Below are 22851 nucleotides of genomic sequence, written 5' to 3' on the forward strand. Positions count from 1 at the left end.
GGGGGAGAAGGGCGTGCGGATGCTAATTGGCTGCGGAGACCGCCCCGCCCGCGAGTGGCGGGCGGTCACGTGACGCGACGGCTGGGGGCTCCCGGCGCGGGGGACGCTGGTGGCCAAGATGGCGGCGGAGCTGGTGGAGGCCAAAGTGAGTGAGCGGCAGCGGTGCCGGTCTGGACGGGCGGGCGAGGGGGCGGGGGCCGAGCAGGGAGCCGAGGTCTGCGCGTTCCGCTTGGGATCCCAGGGCGCGGCCCGCCCGCAGCTCGGCACCCAGCCCCCTCTCTCGCCCCCGGCCCCGGGGCTCCGGGTGTGGGAGGGGGGCGGGGAGGCCGGGGGCGGGGCCCCCAAACCTCACCCCAGTCTGTGCTCTGGGGATCGGCCCCGGCTTGAGGCGGGGTTCTTTCCACTCCGCTTGAGCCGTTAGGGTCTGGGTCTCTCTAAGCACGAGCATTGGGCCGCGCCTCCCAGCTTGAGGCACAATCTCCCGGGACAGCATGATGGGTTGGGCTGCTTTTTCCCTCCTCTCCCAGAGCTGGGGTCTGTGGTCTTTGGCCTGGGGGAGTGTCTTCGCCTCCCCGACCCTCGTGGTACGGAGGGCTGGCATCTGGGTCTCAGCTTCCCCGTCCTGCAGGCCAAGCTGAGGTTGGCGATTCCCTGCTCAGAAGGGTCTCCTGACCCTTTTACCACCCCTCCCACTATCTGGGGTGATGGCCCAGGGTCCTGAGCCGGCCCCAAACACAACGTGTCCTCTTCGGATCTCTACCCCTGGAATTCAGGGCCCCTGTTAGGATCCCGAGTGTGTCCCAGAGCCCCGCCCCCTCTTGATACCTCTCTTCTCGCCCCGGGAGTGGACGCAGTGTTAACTGAGCTTGCCCTGCTCCCTGAGACGGAGTCCTTATTCCTCTTCTCGGTCCGGAGTCTTCTTCACTCCCATCTCTTCGTTTTGGGTACCCAGCTCTGCCTTATTCCTTCCTCTTTCCTCTCAGGACACCATCGCTGAGGCTTTTGGCTCTGTCCTGAGGAAACTAAATCTCACACTCGCAGTATCAGACGCCAGTTTCAAATCTTGGATTCTTCTGGTGCTTCTGTATACTCTGCTCTCTAGGGAGTCTACTTCTCTGATGAGGCGCCCTCCCCACACTGGCCCCAGAACCCCTGTTTTAGATCCCTTTATGCACCCAGCTCTGGCTTCTGAGCCCTTCTCTTCTTTTTGCTGATCTCTTGTATTGATTTTTGGAGGGTCCCGGCTGGTTCCAGGGTAGGCAGGTCTCTTTCTGCAGGATAGCTCCTGGTTCCTCTCCCCATACTCCAGTTTAGGGTCCAGGTTTCACATCCCACAGATACTGTCCTTTCTTTTAGCTTGGGATCTTTTTAAACTCTCTTGGGACTGAGCTGGGATCATCCCAACCCCAGGCATGAGATTTCTTTCAGATGCCTCCCCTAGGTCAGGCTTCAGAACCCCTGCCCCAACTAGATTAGGTTTTTTCCAATTCTTCCCTGAGAAGTCAAGGACAGTGATCCCAGGGGAGTTCTTCACAGGTCGGAGGCACTGCCCCCTACAGCTTTCTGGTCTCCCCTACCCAGGGTCCTGACCTGTAAGTGTTTTTCTCTCACTCCTCTCTCTCCTGACATCTCCCTTCTGGAATCTGAAATACAGTCCTTTAGGTTCTATGATTATAGGGCATTACCCTCCCTTCACTCCAGAGTGCCCTCATACCTACACCACGCACACCTCTGCCCCTCTGTAGGGTTTGGAGAAATTGAGACTTGCCCTGGAGATGTGGAGGTCTAAACTCTGCAAGTCCGAGGTGGCAGCCTGTAGGCCTGAACTTCTCTGGAGCCCCAAAACGTAACCTGGAGAGGCTATCACTGTGACTGTCCCACTCCCCTCTCCCCAGCCAGAGGGTAGGGTCTGAAGTCTTTTTATACATCCAGGGCCTTGAAATATGATCTGATGAACTCTACTTGACCCTCTGGTGGCTGGGGCCCCCCACCCTTAAATAGTCAATTAAATTAAGTGGATTGTTTTTCCAGGTTCTCTAAAACACTAGCCTCTGGGGGGGGGGGGGGGGGGGGGGGGCTTGAGACTGCAGCACCACTTGCTCCACCCTAGGGAGTTTTCTGTCTTTTCAGTTTTTTGCTGTCCGTGTGGCGCGCATTCCATACAATTGAAATGCACACACACCCCTACCCCTTTTAGGTGCTTTCCTAACTTTCCATATTTAGAGCTGGAGATTTTGTCTTTTGGGATGCAAAGCAGGCTGGTCCTTCGGGAAAACGTGGGGGGGGGGCAGGGAGCATATTGATAAACTTGGAAATCTGATACTCTTAACCCAAGGTCCTTGAGACAGGTGAAGAGGTGGGGTGAGCCCGTGAACTCTTGGAGATACTACATAGCGTTTTGTACCCATCTTCATTTCCTGGAGAGAGGGGTCTTAACTTTCCTCTTGCTTGCGCTTATGCTTGAGAGGGTTAAGCGAAGCTCAGCATCTCTATCTAGTCTGATGCCTCTCTGTGCAGCTAGTTGTGACTCTGGCAGCCCTTGGGGCCTGGTGCTGTTTATACACACAGATCTGAGAAATTGATCTGCCAAGTGCTTGGGGCTTCTTCCTGAGTGCTTATAACCCTCTTGCAACCCCTCTCACCCCCAAATGTCAAGGGCAGGTTCCTCAGTGGTGGAGCTGCTGAGAAATTCTAGCGGCAGCTTGAGGGGTGTGTTCCAGACTGGTGGTGCCACAGTTCCAGATGTCCAGTCTGATGAAAGGGACTAGGCCTCTGGTGGTGGTGGCTACGGGGTTGGGGGGGGCTTCCAGGGTCAGGATGGCATCAAGAGATGTGGTGTGGTCAGACTCGGAAAGGCCTAGCCCACCTGCCTGTGGCTCCACGGCAGGCCATCAGCTTCCACACGACAGCGCCTCTCCCCTTGCAGGCCTTGGGCCTCTTCCAGAAGAAACATCTTTGCAAGCCTTTTTTCTCGGCTCAAGGTAGGATGTCAGGCTCAGGGAGGTGAAGCCTCTATGTTTCAAAGCATTCCAGACATTCTGAGGGCCAGCAGGCTGCTTAGGTTCCTAGGTTGGGTTGTGTTAAGGAGTGAGGGTCCTCCCAGCCCTCCACATAGCTGGGCGTGAATAGAAGTTCCAAATGCCAGCCCTGTCATTGCCACACAGAGGCCTTGGGCCAGCGAGAACCTCAATTTTCTCACCTGCATAATGTTCACAGGTCCATGTGAAATAAGTGACCGCGAAAGTCCCTTGTGGTACTTGGCACATAGTAGATATTCCACGGCTATAGTGCAGGAGTGGGAGGAAGACCCTGCAGCAGGAAAATGCTCCCCCTGAGATTTTGCAAGCAGGACAGGACAGCCACATCTGCCATAAGCAGGAGCCTGGTGGTGTACTGCTAGAAGGATCTTAGAGATGACAGATGCGAGCCCAAAGTGCAGAAAGGCCTGACAGCAGGTCCTAGGTCACCTGGGAACCTAGTGTGGATTTGAACCCAGGGCTCTTGAGTCAGACTCCACACCTCACCCTTAAATAGCCAGAACGTGGGAAACACCAGAGCCTCCTGGCATCGAGGCTGCTGCATAAACCTCAGCAGGGTTCCCACCCACCTCCGACAGTCAGAATTCCTCAGATTGAGTATGAGCGATTTATTGGTTTCTTTGGGTGTGGTCCTGCAGCATGCTCGCTGGCTTTTCATATCCACTCTTGTCACTCATACTGTTTTTCCCTTGCCCCCCGGAAGTGTCTTTTTCCCACTACATTTCATTCATCACAGGCCAGCTTCAGTGCCCAACGTGGGTTGTCTGAAAACCTGTTGGCCCATGCCTCAGGGACACTTTGCTTATGAAGCATATTGGGGAACCTTCATTGGTGTCCCAGAGTTTCACAGTGGGAATGCCATCTCCAGGTAGTCCCAAAGAGAATATGGGGATCAGCTGAGCTCTCGTGTGAAGTTTGATTTAGTTGGGACCCTGCCAGACCTCATTCATCACTTTGCCACAGCTCAGTTAAAAGCCTCTGCAGCTGCTGGATTCCCAGAGCCTTCTTCGCAGACCCATGGCTTTTTTTTTTTTGGGGGGGGGGGGGGGTTGTTTGCTTTCATTCATTATTTAGAGAGAGAGAAACATTGATGTATTGTTGCATTTATGCATTCATTGGTTGCTTCTTATATGTGCCCTCACCAGAGATCTCACCCGCAGCTTTGGCGTATGGGGACAACACTCTAACCAACTGAGCTACCTGGCCAAGGCAGACCAATGGTTCTTAATCAGCGCTGATCCTGCCCCCAGGGAATACTGGAAGATGCTGTTTATGATCATCATAACTGGGTTTTGGGGGTGCTCCTGGCATCAAGTGGGTGGGGGCCAGGGATGCTGCTTAACACCCCACAATGTCCAGGACACCCCCACAGGAACATTCCAGCTTCCATGCCCACATTGCTCAGGCAGAGAAAGCCTGCCAGAATGGTCAGCTAAGGTGCTCAGCTGTGGGTCAGTGCAGGGGCAGTATAGGAGAGGAACAGCCCCTGGCATCAGAGTCGGGCCCGAGTTTGAATGTTGGCAGTAACATGAAGCTCTCACCAACCTGGAAGGGGTGTTTTAAGGCTCAAAGTATATAATGACATGTCCACCTTAGTCCCTCCCCAGGTGATCGGTATTAAGCTGTGACTCTCGTTGTCTAGACCAAAGAAAAAAATGTGTCTGTGTCAGACATTGGTTGTATGTTTATTCTACTTTACATGAGTTAACTCATCAGGTCCTCCCATATCCTGATGAAGTGGATCCTGTCATCCTCCCCAGAAAACAGACTGAGGGGCAGAAAGGCCATGTGTTCTCTGTTAAAGACACTGTTGAGCTGTTTACGGGTAAAGCAAGATTCCCAGTTCCTGCCCTAGGGATGCTTTTAGGCCTGAAGATGTGAAAAGAGAACCTAAAATAGAAGGTGGTGGGGGCAGTCAGGAACTTTGCTGTGTTGGCGGTGCTGAAGGAGGTTAGAGGAGGAGGAGGAGGGCAGCAGGGCTGAGCTGGGAGGGGGCATCATGTGAAAGGTGAGCTGGTAGTGGAGGTGGGTCCAGGCCCAGGACAATGGGGCTGATGCCAAAGCTACCTCCTCCTTGGTTCCCACCCCTCCCAGCCAAAAAGAAGGGGGCAGAGGGAAGGTGGGATCTTGTGGCAGCTGACAGGGTCTTGGACTGTTATCCCCCCCACTCTGGGCCCAGGCAGCTCCAGGGAAGCCCTACACCTCGGTGGTGGCCCCTGACTCTGGTGGCCTTTGCCTCTGAGCATGTGTGTGTGTGGTTGCTCTTCGCAGAACATGGTGATGAGCTTCCGAGTCTCCGACCTTCAGATGCTCCTGGGTTTTGTCGGCAGGAGTAAGAGTGGACTTAAACACGAACTTGTCACCCGGGCCCTTCAGCTGGTCCAGTTTGACTGTAGCCCTGAGCTGTTCAAGAAGATCAAGGAGCTCTATGAGACACGCTATGCCAAGAAGAGCTCGGAGCCTGTCTCCCAGCCCCACCGGCCCCTGGACCCCCTGACCATGCACTCAACCTACGACCGGGCCAGCACAGTGCCCAGGACTCCCCTCACAGGCCCCAACATTGACTACCCTGTGCTCTATGGGAAGTACTTAAATGGACTCGGACGGTTGCCTGCCAAGACCCTCAAGCCAGAAGTGCGCCTGGTAAAGCTGCCCTTCTTTAACATGCTAGATGAATTGCTGAAGCCCACCGAACTGGGTGAGTCCATCACCTCCCTTGGGGGTCCTGCCTTCCAAGTTCTCCTGTTGCCTGTGGCCAGCCACGTGACCAACCTGGAGTATTTTCTGAGAAGCAGCAATGGCCAAGGGGCAGCAGAAGTCTTGTCCCTCCTAGGAACCACAGGTGCCACCTTTGGGTCTTTAGATTAGTGACCTAGTGCAACATAACAAATTTCCAAGATACCAGCAGCTTAAAACAACTGAGGGTCCTAGTTTCCAAGGGTCAGAACTCTGGGACAGCCTAGCTGGGCGTTTCTGACTCATAGCCCCTTGTAAGGTGTCATCCAGGGCTGGGGGTTAGTGTTAGCCTCCCGTGCTGTCTGAGCTCAGGCTGGAAAAGGCTGCCAGCCACAGCTTCGTAAACCTCCAGGGCTCCAAGTAGAATGCTCTCAGCCTGTGATTAACACTCAGATTGTTCTTGAGACCCCTCCCATTCATTCACTTATTCATTTACTTGCTAACTCACACAGTATATATTTGAACTCCCTCCTCCCCATACATAATGCAGAGCAGACAAAGCCTCCCTGCCCTGTCTACAGGTTCTCTTGTCAGGGTGCCCCAGCCTGTGCCACCACTGTAGGTCCTGTCACCCCCTGCACCTGATCCTGTTCAACCCGTACATCTTTACTCTGCCCCCACTGCATGCCAGGAGCAGGCTAGCAGGCACTGGTCATGAGTCGGTCCCTGGGTGCTGCCGCAGAGGTTGTGATTCCTTTACACCTCTGCCCCTCATGCCCCTGGCTGCTTGGTTCACTCCCTTCTACTGTGCTGACCCAGCATCCTCCCTTGCTCAGGCAGGGGGCACCTCTGGGGAGAGGGGAAGGGGTGAAGCTGCCTCTCTCCTCTGACTTACAGACCTTGGGCTTTGTGAAGTTGGGCCAGAGGGTTTGTGGTTCTAAGTGAGGCTGCAGGAGGTGGAGGAAGGAGTTGCTGGGGGACCCGGCCCTAGGGTGTGAGGCGTTCCACTGCTTTCTCTCTGATATGAGCAGATGTTTCTCAATAGGCCCCCAGATGGGGACCGGGTTGGCCCAGCAGCACCTGTCATATCATGGGGTTGATGCAGGAGTGCTGGAGACCTAAGACCCCTTCCTGAGTTCCCCCTAGAACAACTTCCCCTGTTTCTGTTCTTCAGCCACTCCCTAGATGCTAGAGCCTACCCACCACCACACTAGGGGGTTCTCTGTAAGGTTTTGGGGTCCTGAAAACTGGTTGACTAGCTGATCCTAAAGGTTAAGCTGACATTTCAGGCTCTAGAATGATGTTCATAATGGGGCAGCTGGGTTTTCACTGGGAAGCTGCAGGGCAGGCTTGGCACTGGGCGGGGGATGGGACTGGAGGTGACTTTGAACTCAGGCTGGCTGGCGGCCTCTCATCCCCTGCCTGGACCATGAGCTTCCTTCCTGTACTGTGAGCCTGCAGTCACTCCCACCCCACAATGCACTGCTTTGCCCTGAGCCCCCTGGGACTCCGGTCACCTGATCTCCGGGAGAGTCTGCTCCCCTGTCTACATCAGAAATTACTCTGCTGGTGGCTCAGAACAAAGAGGCTGACCCCGCCCTACCTCTGCTTCCGCCCACTCACCTGCCCCTGTCCCAGGGTGTACCTGTTTCTTGGAGTCCCATTCTCTCAGGGACCTTAGGGGCTGCTCGGATTCCTAGGGAGAGGCCTCACGGAGCACAGGCCCTGGCCCTGAAGCACTCTGGTCCACTCTGTCCCCAGACCAGCAGTAGGCCCCTCACCTTACACCTTGATGCCTCCCCATGTGAAATCTGCCGCACTGGCCTTGCCCAAGAACCACTTCAGGGGCTGTGGCTCCGCCAGCTTCCTTTTACCCCTGGCCACCACCTGCCAGCCATAACAAGGCCCACATACTCCGGTCTGTTCCCTCAGAAGAGCTGCCGAATGGCTCCTAAGTGGAGCCTGTGCCAGGAGGACATAAATCCCAGGGAGTGGAGTGTTTGGGGTGGGTAGTAGGAGGGTAAGAATAGAGCCAGAGCCCTGGCTGGTGTGGGTCAGTGGATTGAGTGCCGGCCTGCAAGCCAAAGAGTCACTGGTTCGATTCCCAGTCAGGACATACATGCCTGGGTCTCGGGACTGGTCCCCAGATGGTGGTGTGCAAGAGGCAACCACACGTTGATGTTTCTTTCCCTTTCTGCCTCCCTTCCCCTTTCTCTTATAAATAATAAATTATTTATCCTTATTATAAGAATAAGTAAATAAGAATAGAGATTTTATCTATTGTAAGAATAAGTAAATAAAACCTAAAAAAAAAAAAGAATAGAGCCACAGACTTGGAGCTGGGAGGATTGGAGGAGACAGATGACCCACTCCAGTGGAGGCAGGGGCTGGTGCCAAAGAGGTCAGGAGACTGGCCCAGGGTCACGCAGCATTGCTAGAAAGGGGGTCTAGGGCTGTGTACTCAACCATCTTCCTATGTCTCACCCTTCCCTGCACCATCGGTGCCTGCATTTCTGCAAGGAGGCACCTGTTCTGAACCACACAAGGGTTCAGGACCTCAGGCCTCCTGTCTGCATGAGGAACCCATTTGTCTTCCCCTTCCCAGCTGGACAGGTTGGTGGCCAGGCTCCCAGGGCAGGGGCACTTGCTCCCAGACTGCAACAGAGTTCATACAGACCGGAAACATGGTCCCGAGTCATGCTGCTTCAGCTTGGGATTCATTAGGCATCTTCTGGCCTGATGGTCCCCCAAGCCCAGCCACTTGGGTGTCTGACCAGCATCTGACAAGGAAGGCCCAGACCTCCCCATCAGGGTTGGGGGATATGGGGAGGCCATCATGAGACTTTCAGGCAGAAGGGAGGCTCCCCAGCCTCACTGTGTGGGCCACTCAGCCTGCCCCCACTGCCACCTGGTGTCCTGACAACTCCAGGTACTCCTAGAGGTGGTCAGCGCACAGGTGGCTGAGAGCTGCTGGTCTGGTACCCACCCCATTGCTTAGGGCAGTGGTCTCCAAACTTTTTGGCACCAGGGACCAGGTTCATGGAAGACAATTTTTCCATGGTCCATGGTGGCAGGAGCAGTTTCAGGATGACTCAAGGACATTACATTAAAGCTCACCTTCTGCTGTGTGGCCTGGTCCCTAACAGACCAAGACTAGTACTAGTCAGTGGACTGGAGCTTCAGGGACCTCTGGTTTAGGGCACACAGATGTCCTTTATCCAGCCTGAGCCCTTTGACCAGTTATTGCCTAACCAACAAAAAAGTACTGAGGTCTCTGGCCTGGCATATTTTGCAAGGAAGCTGCATTATGGGTGATTAAATGGTGCTGGGTGAGGAATGCTCTGATTGGGGAATGCAGGGTCTTTAGGGGGCTGTCAGTATCCGGAATCCCTTACCGTGCATTTGTGGGGAGGTTGCCATCAGGAAGGCTTCCTGGAGGAGGTGGCATTTCTCTCCCTACCTGAGGGGTGAGTTGCAATAAACTGGACAAAGGAGGGAGTGTGGGAGTATGTTCCAGCCAGAGGCCCCGTGGTGAGAGAAGGCTTGTGAATGGAGGCCATTGTGACTAGAGAGTGATGTGGCAGAGGAGGAGGGAGGGAGAACAGAGGCCAAAAAACATGAGGAGATTGGGCCAGTGGGAAGCGTGGGGACCATCCCGAGGGCTTTGGAGTTGCTGAAGTTCCCATGAGATTTTCCTGGGTCTTGTTTTCTCCAGTCCTTTATGAGGCAGATATGATGATCCTTGAGGCACAAGGCCCACCTGCCATCCCACAGCCAGGTGTGGGGCATACTCAGGCCCATCCCGTGACGTGGGAGCCGAGACAGTCACAGGGAATGTTCCCAGTCCCAGGCTTCCCGCACACAGGCCTTCGGCCAGTGAGACGGAAGACCAGTCCTATCGATTGACTTCTTCAAACCTCTTTTTCTTTATTTCTTCAGTTAAAAAATTTTTATTTATTGATTTTTTAGAGGGGGAGAAGAAGAGACAGAGAAACATTGATTTGTTGCTCCATTTATTTATGCATTCCTGGGTCGATTCTTGTATGTGCCCTGACCGGGGATTGAATCTTGAACTTGGCGTGTTGAGATGGTGCTCTAACCAGCTGAGCTATACAGCAGGGCAAACTTTTCTTTTTATTTAAAGTTTTGTAAAATTATATGTTCACCATAGAAAACATGGGGTAACAACAGAGACCCCCACTGTGGCTGTGCCTGCCGGAGCATCCCTGCTGGTGCTGTAGGCTTGCCACCACCTTTTCTCCACGGCACGATCCTGCAAAGACGTGACTGCACCCTGCTGCTGTTTTATCGCACTCCTCACCCCAGTCCGTTGTGGGCCTCTGCTCCAGTCCTAAAGGGTTTTTTGCTGATGCAGCTTGCAAGGCTGCCTGGCAGCCTGGGGTGGAGGTGGATGTCATGGACTTGGTTGGTCCATGTCTCGGGTCTAGCCCAGGGGCTGGTTCCCAGAGTACTTGGAGTAGGGGATTCCTTCCCTTTAGTCGGGGGTGGGGGGGGGGGGGGCAGTGTAGAGGCTTGTGGGCCTGGGAGGGGATGTGCCTCCACAGCTACCCAGCTTGCAGCAGTGTGGGTGAGCACTTCTTGGTTCAGTTGGTGTCCATAATGCACCTAAGATACCTGCACATTGTGTTGATTCTTATGAGGTAAAGGTTTTGGAGAAAAATGGAGCAGGGAAGGAAGTGGGAAGCACCAGAATTTTGAGGGTAGGGTGTAGGGTGGCATTTGTACAAATCTAAAAAATACCAGGGGAAAAAAGAAACACCAAGAAAGTGGAAATCATTAAGGAAGGGATGGTCTGGAAGAGGGGATGGTTCATGCAGAGACCCTAGGTTGGGATGTACTTGACAGGTGGGACAATAAGGAGGAGGTCATGGTAGCTGCTGTGGAATCCCACAGGGGTGGGCAGAACACCCTCCTGAGGCCCTGTGCAGCAGATGGTGAGCCCCGGAGCCTGGAGACAGCGAGGGGTATTCATGCTGATCACAGTGGGCAGCCCCGGCTGGTGGCTCAGCTGGTTGGAATGTCCCCTGCACCAGAAGGCTGTGAATTTGATTCCTGGTCAGGACACATACCTGGGTCTTGGGTCCAGTCCCTGGTGGGAGTGCGTATGGGAGGCAACCGTTTGATGCCTCTCTCTTTTTTCTCCTCCCCTTTTCTTTCTCTCTCTTAAGAACAATAAGCATGTCCTCTGATGGAGGGTTAAAAAAAGGAGAATGGGGCAGGGGGAGAGCACTGGGTGCCGACAGGACTGACTGAGGAGTTGATGGGTGTGAGGATGTGACAGGAGTCGTGGATGCTGCCCACATCTCAGCCCTGAATGGCAGAAAGTGAGGCTGGTGAAGGCCCAGGTTTGGGTGGCCCTCAGCCCCCTCCCGATGGTGTGGGATGTGCCTTATCCCAGCTGAGGTGGCAGCTCACCTCCCTCCTGGCTTCCTGGGGAAGCAGTCAGCCACCCCAGGCCAGTGACAGAGCTGAAAGTCAGTGTGCAGTCCTCCAGCTGCCTCACCTAGAAACAGAAGGCCTTCTAGGAGAGGGACCCTGGGTTCTGGTCTTTCCACCATCAGCTTGCTGCCTTGCTTTCAGAGCTCCCTGGCCAGTGGGTGGCTCCCAAGAAGTTTGCTGGGGTCCTTTTCCCTTCCTTCCTGAAGGACACTATAAGGTGGGGTCTGGTATCATTGACTTTTCCACCTAGCCTAGGAAGCCTACCTCAGATACTGTGAACCATCCCCCATAAATAATTGCCCCTAGGCTCTTTGGACAGTTCTGAGGTGTCTGCAGGTGACCTGCCAGCATCGCCATAGCCAATTAGGTGGCCCTCCTCTGGGCCCGCAACAGACGAGCACAAATGGCCTCAGTGTGGCAGTTGCAGCAGCCATGGCCTTGGCTGTGCCCCTTGAGAAGTGGGCCCTGTGCACGGAGAGCACCCAGGCTTTGGCCGGGATTGGGGTGCGTGGTCCCTCGCAACTGGGGTACAAACCCAGGTGGTCTGGCTTCTAAACTGGAGCTTGTTTTAAGTTTGAATCACGTTTGCTTAAATGGGTTGCCTGATGTGGTTTAAAATTCAGAAGGTTCTGAGGCAGGGGTTGCCCGCCTAGGGTGGGAGCCAACCCCACTGACTGCCTTTTTTCTGAAAGCAAGTTGTATTGAAGCCTGGCCATGCTCATTTGTACATTTCCAGCCTCTGGCAGCTTCCATGGTACAAAGCAGAGTGGAGACATTGAGGCAGAGAACTTGTGGCTCAAAAAAGCCAAAAATATTTAGACTCCAGCTCTTTATAGAACAGTCTGCCCACTCCTGTTCTGAAGGATTTGCTGTATAAATTTTAAAAGCTCCTCCTTACCTTTCCCAACCACTCTGAGGGCTGCGGTTGTGGCCAGTTCTCACACCCCCTCCTTCAGGATGTCTCTTGCACAGACCCCCTGGCACAAGTAGCAGTGCGATAAGCACACGGTTCTGCACCTGCTGTTTTCACATCACCAAAGCGCTTTCGAGGTTACTCCTTATCGCAGTACAGAGTGGTAACCCTTTGTTGTGCGTTTTTACGGTTGCATAGTATTCCTTTGTATGGGACACCCCCCCACCCCCCTGCCAAGCATATCCTAACCTACCACATTGGCAGGCATTTAGGTGGTTAACAGCCTTCTGCTGATGGAACCATTCTGATTAATGTATGACTGGGAGCATTTGTTATCAGGTGGATGTGAGTGTGTCCACACCGATGGGCACATGCTCACTGGTCGTGCCAGAACAGCCGGTCGAGGCGGAGGCAGAGTTGTTTCTTGCTGGTGTCTTACAGACCCGAAGAGAACAGGCTGGTCCAAGGGCATGTGTCCTGTCTGTGCTGTACCCTCCCAGCCCAGCACAGTTCTTCTGCCCTACCATGCAGTTCTCAAGTTTCCCAAATAGACCCCTGGACCCCACAGGGATGAGAAGGCCACTTGAGAGTGGCCCTTAGTGGAGGACGCGGAGGGGTGAATGGGAAGTGTTCTCTAAACCACAGGCTGCCAAACAGGGGCAGGTCCCCTCTCATCCTCACCCCTGGTGGCTCTGCCTGGTCAGAATTCAGCTTCCCATTTCCTGCTTCTCAGCCTGAAGAGGGCTCAGCAGTAGAAAGGACCATGTCTGTGGCTGGCACCCTCAACAGGGACCAGGTGTGCCCCTGACCCCGTGTTTGTCTTCAGTTCCACAGAACAATGAGAAGCTTCAGGAGAGCCCATGCATCTTCGCATTGACGCCCAGACAGGTGGAGCTGATCAGGAACTCCAGGTGCTCTGGGCCCTACCCTCTGCTGACCTCCAGGGCTAAATAGTGGGTGGGTGTGGTCTCAGGTGGCCAACACAAGTGTTTAGCTAGATCTGGGGCAGACCCTGGGTTCCCACCCCTACCCCACTCCCGGTCCCTATGCACAATCAGCATACTCACCACTTTTGTCCTGCAGTCCCAAGAGGTGGGCCAGTGCCCCTTTCAACAAGGTCTGTCCCTTCACTGCTGACCTCAGGACCAGGTCAGTCTCTGAGGGGGGGCCGTCCCAGGCACTGCCAGGGGCTAAGCAATTTCCCTGGCCCCCCTTACTTGGTGCCAGGAGCACCCCCAGTCATGATGACCACAGATGTCCTCAGATTTGGCTAGTGTCCCCTGGGGCAGTCACACAGGTAAGGACACTGGGCTGTCCCCATGTCTCCAGCTCCTCTCTCTGAGGCTCTCTGTCTCCAGCTGAGACAGCAGTCACCAGCGGAGCAACCGCTCATTGGGGCACTCGGCATACCAGGCCCATACTCAGCAACCTGCTTAATATTCATACCAGACCTTACCTTGTCCAGAGAGAGGAACTCAATGCCCCAAGTTACCAGTGAGTAAATGGCAGAAGAGAACGTTCTAGGTGGCACCTACTGGCCTTCAGTTGTCAAGGGAGGTAGCAGATTAGGTTGCCTAGGTAGCAGGTTAGGCTGGCTGGCTAGCCCAAGAGAGGCCAGAGGTCACCTGGCTTAAAGGTTGGCATGGTGTGCTAGGCTCACTCCCACCTCACTGACCCCTCCTTTCCTCTCCTTCCCCGTGCTTTCCTTGGGGCACAGAGAACTGCAGCCTGGGGTCAAGGCCGTGCAGGTCGTCCTAAGGTAAGCGCAGGTGTGCCAGCCTCCAAGGGAACCCTTGGCCACTCCTCCCCCCACCAGCTTGATGGCTATAGCCCTGCCATGGCCCACCCCAAGTGTGTCTCAGCCAGGCCCCCCTCCCTCGTGACAGTCCTTCTGAGACTCCTGGCTAGAGGTGGAGTCTCCTTTTCCCTTCTTGCTGGCTGTGCAAGCCTGTGGACATACCACCATTCTTTCCCACTCAGGCCAGACACGGAGCCCTGAGACCCCCACATGTACAACCCAGCATTGTGATCTACCCCTTAGGCCAGACATGGCCCCAGTCTGTCACCCCGCCTCTCCCAGGGGCCCTGTCCTTGGCCCCCATGGTCCCCATTGTCATTGCAGAATCTGTTACTCAGACACCAGCAGCCCTCAGGAGGACCAGTACCCGCCCAACATTGCTGTGAAGGTCAACCACAGCTACTGCTCAGTCCCGGTGAGCAGGCTCCCCGGGCCATTCCAGATCTGCTGTGGGGGGTGGCGTGCATGGAGGGATGGGCAGCGACACAGACCATCTGTGGTGGCTGAGCCTCCATCTGCTCTCAGGGCTACTACCCCTCGAATAAGCCTGGAGTGGAACCCAAAAGGCCCTGCCGCCCCATCAACCTCACCCACCTCATGTACCTGTCCTCAGCCACCAACCGAATCACTGTCACCTGGGGGAACTATGGCAAGGTGAGTGGGGCAGGTGCTGCCCACCTGCTCACCCCCTCAGCCCTGCCACCCCTGCCCAGCCTCTGCTCATTCTGCCTGCCCTCACAAAACCCTGATGCCCCTCGCACTCTCCTTTCAGAGTTACTCGGTGGCCTTATATTTGGTGCGGCAACTGACCTCCTCAGAGCTGCTGCAGAGGTTGAAAACCATCGGGGTCAAGCATCCGGAGTTGTGCAAGGCGCTGGGTGAGAACGGTGGCGCCTTCCCCTTGGTGACCCAGGGTGGTCTGGGCTCTCTCACGGCCAGTCCTCCCTTTGCTGGCTGGACGTGAGAAGTGTGTTGTCTTGCGGGGGGCGGGGTGGGGGCGGGTGGTGCCAGTGGGGAAACCTGGACCTTCCAGTGTCCGTCTGTTGCTCTGAAAGTCAGGGAGCTCTGGAGGTCGTTGGAAGATGCTGGGCTGTGCAGAGTCCAGAGGTGAGGATGGGTGAGATATGCTCATGGACCTGAGTGAGCCAGGGGGTCTAGGTGGGCTGAGATTGTGGGGCTTGTTTGGAGCCTCGCAGAGACTTTATGGAGAGGAAAACCCTAGGTGATGGGTGTTCTAGGCAGAGGCTTCTGCCTACTGTGCAGAGAATTGGGGTGTGCGGTGTGGGGGTATGGAGAGGGGTAGCAGAGGGTGGATTCATGGTTGGAGGTGCATGGGGGGTGACTCAGGGCTGACCAGGAATGATGAGACCAATTGTTTTTCCTTTTTTGCACTTTAAACATCAAAAAATGTAGACCTGGCTAATGTGGCTCAGTGGATTGAGTGCTGGCCTGCGAATCAAAAGGTCACTGGTTTGACTCCTAGTCAGGGCACACACCTGGGTTGCGGGCCAGCTCCCCAGTTGCCCAGTTGGGGCGTGTGTGAGAGGTGACCAGCTGATTGATCTCTTCCATGTCTCTTTTTCTCGCTCCCATCCTCTCTCTCTAAATGTAAATAAATATTTTTTTAAGTGTGTGGAGGGACGGACATACAGCATTAAATAAAACCACCATCAAAACTAGCAGACACAACCCAGAGCTGGTTTCGTCTCTTCCTGTGTCCCTGCGCCGAGGGCTGCCCAGCCCATGGCTTGTGCTCGCTCAGGAATTCCTCCACTCAGTAGCTTTGTGGTGTCAGGCAAGTCACTGGCGCTCTGGTCACTGCGATGACTTCTAACTGACGCCACTGACTAGTGGGGACACTGAGGAACAGAGTCAGGGCTCTATGATCCCAAGGCCTCAGTCTGTGCACCCTGCTGTCACCTTTCTCTTCCCTCAAAGGGCCCACCCTTCAACCCCCAGGCCCACCTGCTGTGTCTCCCTGTGGAGACAATGGCCAGCTTGAGCAGAGTGCCTGTGGCCCAGGGGCAGGGCTCATACTGCTCCAGCAACCCACAGGGTAGGGCACCTAGAGACCTGGCTTGACTCCTCAGTGAAGAGCACTGTGGCCCGGAAGGGTGGATGCCGTAGCCCAGGCCCCTGACTGGCAGGTTTTCTCCCTGAAGGAAGCCCCTGGCTCCCCTTCCATGGCCAGCCCCAAGCTGGGCACCACGACAGTGGGACTCCTAGTCACAACTGGCAAGTTCTGGGGTTAATTTTGTTGTGGTGTTTTTTAAATCTCATTTGAACTCTTCCTGATGCACACACCTTCCCTCCGTGGGCAGCAGCTAAGCGTTGCTTCAAAACCCAGTGCACACTGCATCCGTTTTAGTTGCCTAGGATCTTTTTAATGAGCAGAGGCCTGTGCGCCCACCATTAGTACTTGTTAACCAGAGTCGGGAATGTGGTGGGGGAATTTAAGCTGAGATGTGATTGGCTACGTGCTCACCCTTAGCCCCAGCCCCCTGTGGCAGGGGAGAGGAGGCCTAGAGGAAGGGACGAAAGGAGTTACTGTGTGCGGGGCAGTTCTGGTTCAAGCAGGGCAGCTTCCACTCTGCGGGACTCAGGGTCCATTTGCCTGGAGCCATCTGGGGACAGAGTCTAACTGCATGTACCCCTGAGGTTTGTCCGCGTGTCTCCCTGCCTTTGAAAGCAAACCATGCAGGGAAAGGAAAGGAGGGAGACTGAGCACCCCCTGCAGGCTGGTCCCAGGCCTGCGCTGGGTGCATTTCCTTCCTGTCTTTTTTCCAGCATCACATTCAGTCATGACGGGGGCTTTGGGTGCTGTCACGAGCATGTTTCCGTGTTGTGTGTGGCTTTGTGGTAGCACCTCAGTTTTTTCCTTTATAAGAGAAGTAACATTTGATTGTGCAGGGGAAGCTGTCTGTTGCTCTTCCACTTGCAGGGCTCATGGTGGGGCACCCCTGGCCTGGGGTGTTGGTGCTCCTTAGTGGGTACTGTCTCAGGACGGGAGCCCTGCCTCCCCACCTAAGCTTTAGGGATGTTTTTCATCAGAATTAACAGAGGCACAGTGGGCATCCCTGTTGGTGGCTGTATGTTACCTGGATCTTTCCAGAAAAGATCTTCCTGTGGGTTGTAAAAAGCCCCAGCAGGGTTGGCTTATTGGGGAGTTGGTGTCTCAGGGGTGTGCCCAGGTTGTTGTATCAGGAATAACTGTGGCTTCTGCCCAGGTTGCCTCCCCACCTGGCTCCACGGGTGCCTCTGCCCCTTCCCCACTAACACTGGCTGCCCCTTCTCCACAGTCAAAGAGAAGCTTCGCCTGGACCCTGACAGTGAGATTGCTACCACCGGTGTGCGGGTCTCCCTCATCTGCCCCGTGAGTCAGTGTGATGGTCCCCCTTCCCTCACTGTGCATTATGTGGGGGCTGCCTGGGGTGGGCGGTGCCTAGCTAGGCGACCAACTCACACCCCCTTCCTCTTGCCCCAGCTGGTGAAGATGCGGCTGTCTGTGCCCTGCCGGGCAGAGACCTGCGCCCACCTGCAGTGCTTCGATGCCGTCTTCTACCTCCAGATGAATGAGAAGAAGCCTACCTGGATGTGCCCAGTGTGTGACAAACCGGCCCCCTACGACCAGCTCATCATAGATGGGTGAGTTGATGAGGCCCAGGAGAACCACACTGCCTGCTGGGCTGCACTGGATTCCGCCCCTTGCAGCTCTGGGCCTCTGGGTAACGAGCAACAGAGTCATGCAACTCAGAGGCCTCTGTGCCTTTTGGCAGCTTCCAAAGTCCCAGGTTGCAAAGAAAGGTAGGGCTTTCAGGGCTTTTGCTGTGCAGGTGGCAGCAGTGTAGCTTAGGGTTCAGATGTGGGGCTCTGGATCCAGGAAGTCCACTCTTCTGGGGTGACCTTGTGTTCTTGGAGGCTGTTGGCCCCACATGATACAGGGGTTTGAGAATCCTCACCTCCAGGCTGATGCAAGATTCAGGAGGTTGCTTCCTGAAGTTTGTTCAGTGCAACCTTGGTCGTGTCCTCTGTAGAAAGGTGAAAAGGACACATGTCTTCCCCCAAATCTGGTTACGTCCCACTTGTCCCTTTTTAGATGTCACTGGTGTGTGGCCAGGCCGTCCCCCAGCCTAACAAGCAAGCCCTCCCCATGCCACAAGGGGACAAGGGGCAAAAGGCCATTCTCCCCAAAAGGGAAACTTCACTCAGGTCTTAAGTTTCCAGAAACCGAGCCCAGCACCTGACTGAGCAGCTCCTGCCAGGACCTGGCCACACCCACCCGTCCCCCAGAGTCCGGAGGGGGTAGGGAGAGGTGACAGCCTAGATAGGAGCTGGTGTGCTGGCACCCACCTTTGGACCCACCAGCCCTTGAAGGTTGAGACACACAGCTTGGGGGTATGTGCACACAGTAGGGATGGGAATGATACCCTTTGACCTACAAGGGCTGGGCACAGATTTGTCCCCACATGTAAGCACTCATCTCTGGTCACCATGCTCCGGGGTCTTTCCAGCCTCCCAGCTGTCCCAGGAGGTGGGCCTTGACCATCCCTCCCTTACACGTAGAGAAACTAAAGCTCAGGGAGGGGGCACAGCTGCTGGCTGGGGGCCTGCAGGTACCCAGGCCAGGACTCCAACCCAGGTCCAGCCAACTCTGAGCCTGAGTCCCATCCCCAGAGGGGCCACACCACAGCCTCCTATGCTGTCCAGCCTCAGTGGAATGAGGAGGCCCTTGGGGCTGGGCATGAGGACTGGGCCTGAATAGCAGCTCTGTTTCCAGCCTGGCAGCTGTGCCACCCAGCACTTGCCTTCCCTCCCCCAACAGGCCTGAGTGGGTCACTCAGGCTTGGGTGGTGGCAGCTCTGGCAGGGCTAGGGACAGTGGCTCTGCCCCAAACAGACCACGATCCCAGCAAGCCCATGGGGCCTGGTGTAGCTCGAGAGGCTTGCTGGAGGGTTTTGGTTCATGTAATTATTTTTTAGACTGCTACCTGTCCCTCCCTGGCCCTGAATGAGGTGATCTGGTGGCCCCAAAAAAACTTCGTCTCAGACCGTCATTGGGGAACTTCTGTCTGAGCGTGGGGGATGGGAGGAACTGAGCCAGACACATGCGTTCTGTTGTTGTTTATGTTCTGCCTGGAGGAGGAAGAGGAGCTGTAGAGTAGGGCTTTGGGGGGTGAGTAGGAGTTTCCAGGTAGAGCAGTGCATTGCATGTCTGTGAGGAGGCCTCAGGGCAGGGGTGGCAAGGACCCCATCAGTCCCAGAGGGTGTCCTTTAGCAGGTTAGCCTTCCTCCTGTGTGACTATGACCTAGGGGTCAGATTCACTTGGAAGCGGGTGCATCTTTGACACTGAATGAATGCTGGGGGCCATGGTAGCCCATTGCCACTGCAGCCTGTGCATTCCCTGCACCAGGCCTGGCCTGGGCATTGGCTGTTCTTTAGGTCCTCCCAGCTGCTGCTGGTGGTGGGGGCTGTGTCTACCTCATCCTGCCTTGAGGGTGGGGAGGGGAGACCAAGGCCCTGTAGCCAGGAAGTGGCAAGGATCAGGACTGGGACCCAGGATTGCTGCCACCTGGTCTCATGACCTCAGGGAACTCACTTGCCTTCCCCAGTTTCTCAGTCTATAAAATTGGCCTGTCTGTCAGTACCTTAGCAGCCAGTACCTGGAGCCACATCACACCTTGCCACGCCTGACTCACCACTGGCATACTCCGGGAGACGCTGTGGTCTGTGGGAGTGAGGAGGCCCCACTTCTGTGCCTGCTCTGCCCACAGCCTCTCCCCGGGGCTTTGAGCAGCATATACTGCCGTCCAGACCTCATTTTTCTTATCTGTAAAAATGGGGGTAGCACAGAATCGGCGTGAGAGTGGGGATCGCTCGGTTAGAGGGTCGAATGGGTAAGACCCTGCTGCTGCCAGCACCCCTAGCCCCATGCTGTTAAGGAATTGGAGGGAGTGCTGTCCCCATACCATGAGTGAGCCACTGAAGGCCCTCAAGCAATTTGGCAGATCCTCCCTTACACATTCCCATGTAGTTGAGAGGCCAGGTGGTCCCCCTCCCTAGGACCCTGGCTGGTGCTTTCCCGAAGCCACTTTGGCAAAGCCAGAAGTGCTTAGCACGCATCCCGCCAGAATCCAGGGGAGCAGTGATGAGAGCAGGGTGTAGATCAGCTGGCCTAGGAATCAGCCCCGCTTTGTCTCCCCTTACTCCTTCCTGCTTCTGCCCAGGCTCCTCTCCAAGATCTTGAGTGAGTGCGAGGATGCCGACGAGATCGAGTACCTGGTGGACGGCTCGTGGTGCCCGATCCGTGCCGAGAAGGAGCGTAGCTGCAGCCCCCAGTGCCCCATCCTCGTGCTCGGTGAGTCCCCGGCCCAGGCCCCCAGCCACCCCGTTGTTTGCTGCAATCCCTGTTCTGGGGGTTTGGCAGTCTCTGAGTTTGACTTCTGTCCTGCCATGTGGTGTTTTCATCTAAAACACAGTCAGTCACCCCACCCCTTACTGGCATGGCTCAGTGGATTGAGTGCTGTCCCACAAACCAAAGGGTCTCTGGTTCTATTCCCAGCCAGGGCACATGCCCAGGTTTTGGGCCAGGCCCCCAGTTGGGGGTGTGCAAGAGGCAGCTAATCAATGTTTCTCTCACACAGTAATGGTTCTTTTCTTCTCTTTCTCCCTCCCTTCCTCCTCTCAAAAAATAATTATATAAAGTCTTTTTATAAGTAGTAAATAAATAAAATAACAGCCACCCAAATGAAGAACGACAAAGGAGAAAGGAAACCAAAAAGGAAAAGTAAGTCACCCTGGCGGGTTCAGTCTCTGTGGCACATACAGGAGGCAGCCAATGAATGCAGAGATGGAACAGCAAATCGAGGTTTTCCTTTCTTTTTCCCGTCCCTTTTTCTCCCTCTAAAATCAATCAATAAAAATAAACCCAGTAGTTTAAAAAATAAAAATAAAAGGAAAAAACACAGCTGGCCTGGTGGAGTTGACCCCCAGAGGGTCACAGGCCAGGGCTTGGAACCATGCACAGCAGGCAGCACGCAGCGATTGAACGCCTGCCGTGTGCTAGCTCCACTGCAGGGCACGCCCCAAAGTGGGGGCCTCCATGTGGGGCAACAGTGGCATCCCAGGAGGGGTCCCTGCCCCTTGCCACCATGTTTTCCCATTCCAGGGTCAGCGGTTGTCCTGAACATCTGTCCCTGTCTCCCTCAGGCACCTCAGATGCCAATGGGCTGCTGTCCAGCCCCAACGTCAACGGTGGCAGTGGCAGCGTGCTTGGGGGCTCTGGCAGTGGAGGCAGCACGGTGGGCACCGCTGAGAATGGGAAACCGGGAGCTGACGTGGTGGACCTCACGCTGGATAGCTCCTCATCCTCAGAGGAAGAGGAGGACGAGGAAGAAGACGAGGAAGATGAGGACGAGGATGGCCCCCGGCCCAAGCGCCGCTGCCCTTTCCAGAAGGGCCTGGTGTCAGCCTGCTGACCACTCACCACCACCAACTGGCTGGATACTCAACTTTCCTGGTGCTTACCATGCAGAGGGGGCACAGGCGGGCCTTGGGGTACAGAGGGAGGAGTGATTTTTTTTCTTTTTATTGTTGTTCATATGGTTTTCCACCCCTTTCCCTGGACCCTGGCACCTGTACCTCTGGACTCTCTTATTGGAGGATTAAAAAGTAAAATCAAAAAAAAAATGTAGAAAAAAAAATTAACTCCCCACAACAAACTCTTACAAACAAGGTAAGGCACCCGTACAGCTGCTTCCCCAGCTGGAGTCAGAGCCCATAAAAGGGGTGGGCAGGACACTGCACCCTCTCGGGTGCCCCGCCTTTTCAGTGACCATTCCAGCTGGTGCAGAGGGACCTGGGGCTGGTGGGGCAGCAGGGAGGACTGAGGCGGCAGCCGCAACTTGGACATTCATCTCTCTTTCTTTGCTTTTCTTCTTTCTGCGAACTGTCCTCTGGCCCAGAGACCCTGCAGTGGGCCTCTGAGCAGTGAGCTTTTTAGCCAAGAAGCCATGGAGTGGGTTGGGGGCTGGGAGTGGGGTGGTGGGGGGCATGGGCTGGTGGGTGGGGTCTCGGGCGGGCTAGGGAGGGTTTAGCCACAGATGTGTTGTATTTTTGAAAGTGCAATAACTTGGTATTTTGAAGACCCAGCATGTGGCCAGGACCCCCTTCAAGGCGGGGGCTTCAGGGTGTGGCACCGTGTGGCGTGGGGGGGTCTCAGTTTTTTAGCCAGCTACCTCTGTATCTCCAATTCAGGTTAACTTCCCTACGGAACAGCTCAGATGTCCACAGGTGCCGCCGCCGGGAAGGTGGCCACCTCCAAGGGGCAGCAGGAACTCCTGCCCCGTCCTCTTGATTTGGGGGTGGTTCCTTCCCCTCTTCTTGCTCTTGGGTTTTCCGACGGGTACGAGGCCTGCCCTGAACCCCCACCCCCTCGCTCCCGGAGCCTCATACTCGTCTTCCAACAGGACTGGGCTGAGGGCTACCCTTCAGCAGTCTGATTGGCCTCGGGGGTCCAGCAACCACAGGGCTTCTGTAGCCCACCCCAGATGCCTCCAGGGACTCACAGCTGGGTGCTTGCCCTACCACCCAACATCCTTGCCCCCTCGGAGGCCATGCTTCCCCAGACCACCTCTGCCTGCCCTTCCCCCCCCCCCCCAGCCCTTGAATAATTTTCCTTTGTGTAAACAGAACTCTACTAGTCAGGAAGCAATATCATTTCAGGTCTAAAGACAAAAGGGACATAAATCTGGTTGAGGGCAAAAAATTCAGTTTTACTGTATAAACTCAGTTGCGCAGTCCAGCCCCTCTCCATCAGCACTGGCAGCTGAGGGCCGCTGTTTTCTAATATTTGTATTCTAATTTAATTGTTTTCTAAAAACACAAATAAAATGGTCAAGGTGAAGCCACCGAGGCATCCACTTCTCTGTGTGTCTGAGGTGTCAGCTGGGGATGAGGGGACCAAAGGG

At 55.3% G+C, this 22851-nt stretch overlaps 1 protein-coding gene across 1 annotated transcript; it reads left to right on the top strand.

Moving 5' to 3' along the window:
- Positions 1-60: 60 nt before the first annotated feature.
- PIAS4 (protein inhibitor of activated STAT 4) lies at positions 61-21909 on the top strand. The gene is made up of 11 exons (XM_037165281.2): positions 61-145; positions 5310-5736; positions 12914-12998; positions 13805-13846; positions 14210-14300; positions 14411-14539; positions 14658-14763; positions 17185-17258; positions 17370-17530; positions 20110-20240; positions 21092-21909. Exons 1-11 carry the CDS (start codon positions 119-121, stop codon positions 21358-21360), a joined length of 1542 nt encoding a protein of 513 aa, XP_037021176.2. The 5' UTR covers positions 61-118; the 3' UTR covers positions 21361-21909.
- Positions 21910-22851: the final 942 nt, after the last annotated feature.

The sequence above is a fragment of the Artibeus jamaicensis genome, unplaced genomic scaffold (genome assembly GCF_021234435.1).
Source record: "Artibeus jamaicensis isolate MK-2021 breed Jamaican fruit bat unplaced genomic scaffold, CSHL_Jam_final scaffold_537, whole genome shotgun sequence".
In the NCBI taxonomy this organism is placed as follows: domain Eukaryota; kingdom Metazoa; phylum Chordata; class Mammalia; order Chiroptera; family Phyllostomidae; genus Artibeus; species Artibeus jamaicensis.

Bases quoted from the DNA above. Each gene is read 5' to 3' on its own strand.
- PIAS4 (XM_037165281.2), top strand. From the start codon at position 119: ATGGCGGCGGAGCTGGTGGAGGCCAAA. The intron at 13,847-14,209 runs GTAAGCGCAGGT...TTGTCATTGCAG, and splicing joins GCCGTGCAGGTCGTCCTAAG to AATCTGTTACTCAGACACCA. The intron at 20,241-21,091 runs GTGAGTCCCCGG...TGTCTCCCTCAG, and splicing joins GTGCCCCATCCTCGTGCTCG to GCACCTCAGATGCCAATGGG.